Source organism: Fonticula alba, assembly GCF_000388065.1.
Source record: "Fonticula alba strain ATCC 38817 unplaced genomic scaffold supercont2.3, whole genome shotgun sequence".
Lineage (NCBI taxonomy): Eukaryota > Rotosphaerida > Fonticulaceae > Fonticula > Fonticula alba.
In genome coordinates, this window is record NW_009242973.1 from 1,187,557 (window position 1) to 1,191,017 (window position 3,461).

The following is a 3,461-nucleotide window of genomic DNA, read 5'->3' on the forward strand; positions in this document are numbered from 1 at the left end:
GCCCCTTTATTGGCAGCTCAGGCGTCGGCACCGAGCGTGGAGAGGCCGCGCTACCAATCGAATCTCCTCCCCGCTCGTTGCATTATTTTTATCATTATTCCGTGCCTGGTTCCGCGTCGCCCCTTGCACCGTCCGTCATCCCTCCGCTGCATCCCTCCCTCTCTGTCTGGCCTCCCTCCTCCTTTCGGTCATGTCCGATCCCGCGAGCATCCTCCGCGAGTTGCAAAAGCACTCGCAGTCCCTCCGCCAGTCGAGTCAGCTGCTGCTTCAGCAAATCCAGGAGCAGGAAAGCGGTCTGAACAAGCTCCGCCACCAGCTGTCCGCGGTGCTGGCGCACAGCGAGTCAACCCAGCGTCTGATCCGGGCGTTGTCCGCGCCGGGCGTTCTGCCGGCCGGCAGTCAGGAGGCCAAGTCCGAGGAGGCCGGAGCGGCGTCGGCATCTGCCGGCCCGGATGGCGGTGACACGATCGGCGACACGGACATCGGATCGCGCAAGCGCACGGCCCTCTTGTCCGGGACCATGTTGGGTTATATGCAGCCCCCTGCCAAGGTCATGCGCACGGCCGACCCCGCCGACAAGGCCGACCCCGCCGACAAGGCCGAGCCGGCTGGCGCTGCCCAGCAAGACATCTGGCATTCTTTTGCTCAGGGCCTGACCATCGAGGCCGGTTGGGCGCGGGTCCTGGCTAGCGAGTTCCCGAAGCCCTATTTCCAGAGGGTGTGTATGCCTGTATGCCTGTATGCCTGTGTGACTGTGTGACTGTGTGCTTGTGTGCATGTGTGCTTGTGTGCATGTGTGACTGTGTGCATGTGTGCCTGTGTGCCTGTGTGACTGTGTGTTTGTGTGCATGTGTGCCTGTGTGCCTGTGTGACTGTGTGTTTGTGTGACTGTGTGCTTGTGTGCTTGTGTGCTTGTGTGCTTGTGTGCCCGCACGCCTGCGCGCCCGCACGCCTGCGCGCCCGCACGCCCGCACGCCCGCACGCCCGCACCCCCACACCCCCACACCCCCACACCCCCACACCCCCACACCCCCGCACCCCCGTGTGTATGCCCCTCTTGCGGGTCCCCTGGCTCCCTCCTAAAAGGCGTTCGCGATTCGGCGCCCGACGTGTCTAACCGCCCTCCCCCATGTGCATTCCCCGCCGGTGGTATGTGTGTAGCTCGCGAACTTCCTGCGCTACGAGTACGCCACCAGCATCGTCTACCCCTCGCCGGAGAAGATCTTCAACTGGTCGCATCTGTCCCCCTGGTCCTTCGACGACTCGGGCTCGGACACCGGCATCCGGGTGGTCCTCATTGGCCAGGATCCCTACATCAATCCCAGCCAGGCGGTCGGCCTGTCGTTCAGTGTCCCGCGCGGCATGCAGATCCCCCCCTCCCTGAGGAACATTTACAAGGAGCTGTCCAACGATCTGCCCGAGGAGTTCCCCGTCATCCCGAACCACGGGTGCCTGGATGGCTGGGCCCGCCAGGGTGTCCTCCTCCTGAACGCCATCCAGACCGTCCGGCAGAAGGAGTGTGCGTCCATGGGCTGCCGCCCCCCCCCCCCCCCGCCTGGTGTCCCTCCTTGCCCTGCTGACCTCTCTCTCTCTCTCTCTCCCCCCCTCTCCCCCTCTCCCTCCTCGCTTGCCCTTGTCCGGTCTCTTCTCCCTGGCCGGCCGCATGGTGCAGCCAACTCCCACGTCGATTCCGGGTGGGCGGAATTCACCTCGGCCGTGGTCAAGGCCATCGACGAGAAGGCCCCCCTGTCGGTGGTTTTCCTGCTGATGGGTCGCCAGGCCCAGCGTTTTGAGACTCTCGTTCGCAATGTGCGCTGCCCGTCCTCCTGCCTATCGCCGGGCTCGCCTGGCCTCCTCGGCCGCTTGATCGCCGCCGCCGCCGCCGCCGCCGCTGTTCTCCCCCTCCCACACTCCGTTCTGTCTTCCTCTCTCGCCTCCCCCCTCCCGTCCCTCCGCCTCGCGTGCGCTTGCTGACCCCCTGCCGCATTTGCTCTCCCAGCCCAAGCACAAGATTGTCAAGTCTGCTCACCCCTCGCCCTTGAGCGCGGCCAGGTTCTTCGGTTGCAAGGTCTTCTCCAAGACCAACAACCTGCTGGAGGCGGCTGGCCGCCGGAAGGTCAACTGGGCCGATCTCTGATCCCCCGGTCGTCGGCAAAAGGTCCCCGAGGGCAGCCCCCTTCGTCGCCTTTCCGCGCGTCCGGCCCTCCTCCATGTTGCCGCTCTTCCTGGCTCTCTTGATCTCCCATGCTGCGCGCGCGCGCGCCAGGACACACACACACACACACACACACACACACACACACACACACACACCTGCCCACGCCCACCTACACACAGGCATCCATGTCCATGCCCCTTCTCCTTCGTGTCTCCTCCCGTGCATGCGTCTTGTCCGCGTGTCAATGTACTTTCCCATTTCCAGCCATCCAAGCTCGCATGCATGGACCCCCCTCCCCCCACATGTGCTTTTGTGCTGGCACCCCCGGTGTTCCTCCTTCCTTCCCACCCACTGGCATGTGTGCCCGTGTAGGCCCCCTCCCCATCCGGGAGGTGTTTCTCCCCGGCCGGCGGTCAGTCCGCCGCGGCCGGTCCGGCACCAGGCCGTGATCACGCCACCGGGCCTGTCCTCGGAGTCACGTGGAGAGCCCTGCGCTCCTCTCCCCGCTGCCCGGCTTGCCGGCCCCGGGTTCGAGGTGCCTGGCCGACCGGTCGCTTCGCCCGCCGCCCGGCCCCCGCCAGGACATCCCACTTGCGGGCGTTGTGCCGCTGTCTTTTCCCGTCCCGGCGGCCCGGCCGAGATCGCCAGTGTGTCTGCGAGCATGCCGCCGTTCGTGCGGTGCCCGGGCGCGGGGGCTGGGGCTCATTCTTTTATTCTTCTCCCCGTGCGCGCCCCTCTTGCCGTCCCCCCGCCCCTATTGCCCGACCTGGGGGGGGGGAGGGGGGAATTTGCTCCGTGCTCCGTCGGCAAGTCAAAGCCCGAGCCGGCATTCCAGCCGCACACCGGCCCGGCGGTGGACGACCACCCCAGGGCGGCCGTTCCCACGCTGTGTGGGTGGCCAAATAAAGTGCCTCCCGGCGAACGCTCTGCCTGGCTGAGCCGGGGGGGGGGGGGGCGTTTTCGCGAGCCCCGGAGGCGGGCCGTGCTCCGGGGGCGGGGGCCGCCGGCATGGGAGCAGCCTGTCCGTTAAGAAGACCGCCGGGACCTGGGAGGGGGGGGCGGGGGCGGGGGGTGGGCAGGCACACGGCCGCGGGCGGTTCGGGGGTATCCGTGGCACATGCGGATGCATGTCGACCCGGCGGCCATATTGCCGCACGAACACCCCCCCGGTCGGGGCGACCCCTAAAGTGGCTCATCGGCTAATGTGCCGACTTGGACAATATGAAAAACCGCCGGCGCCGGGCGACAGCCGGAGCATGGGCGCGCGCCTCTGTTGGGTGCGTCTCCCGGCCGGGGGGGGGGG

General features: G+C 67.1%; 1 protein-coding gene across 1 annotated transcript; it reads left to right on the plus strand.

Moving 5' to 3' along the window:
- Nucleotides 1-56: 56 nt before the first annotated feature.
- On the plus strand, nucleotides 57-2,288 carry H696_02047 (hypothetical protein). The gene is made up of 4 exons (XM_009495948.1): nucleotides 57-718; nucleotides 1,162-1,519; nucleotides 1,673-1,809; nucleotides 2,000-2,288. Exons 1-4 carry the CDS (start codon nucleotides 191-193, stop codon nucleotides 2,135-2,137), a joined length of 1,161 nt encoding a protein of 386 aa, XP_009494223.1. The 5' UTR covers nucleotides 57-190; the 3' UTR covers nucleotides 2,138-2,288.
- Nucleotides 2,289-3,461: the final 1,173 nt, after the last annotated feature.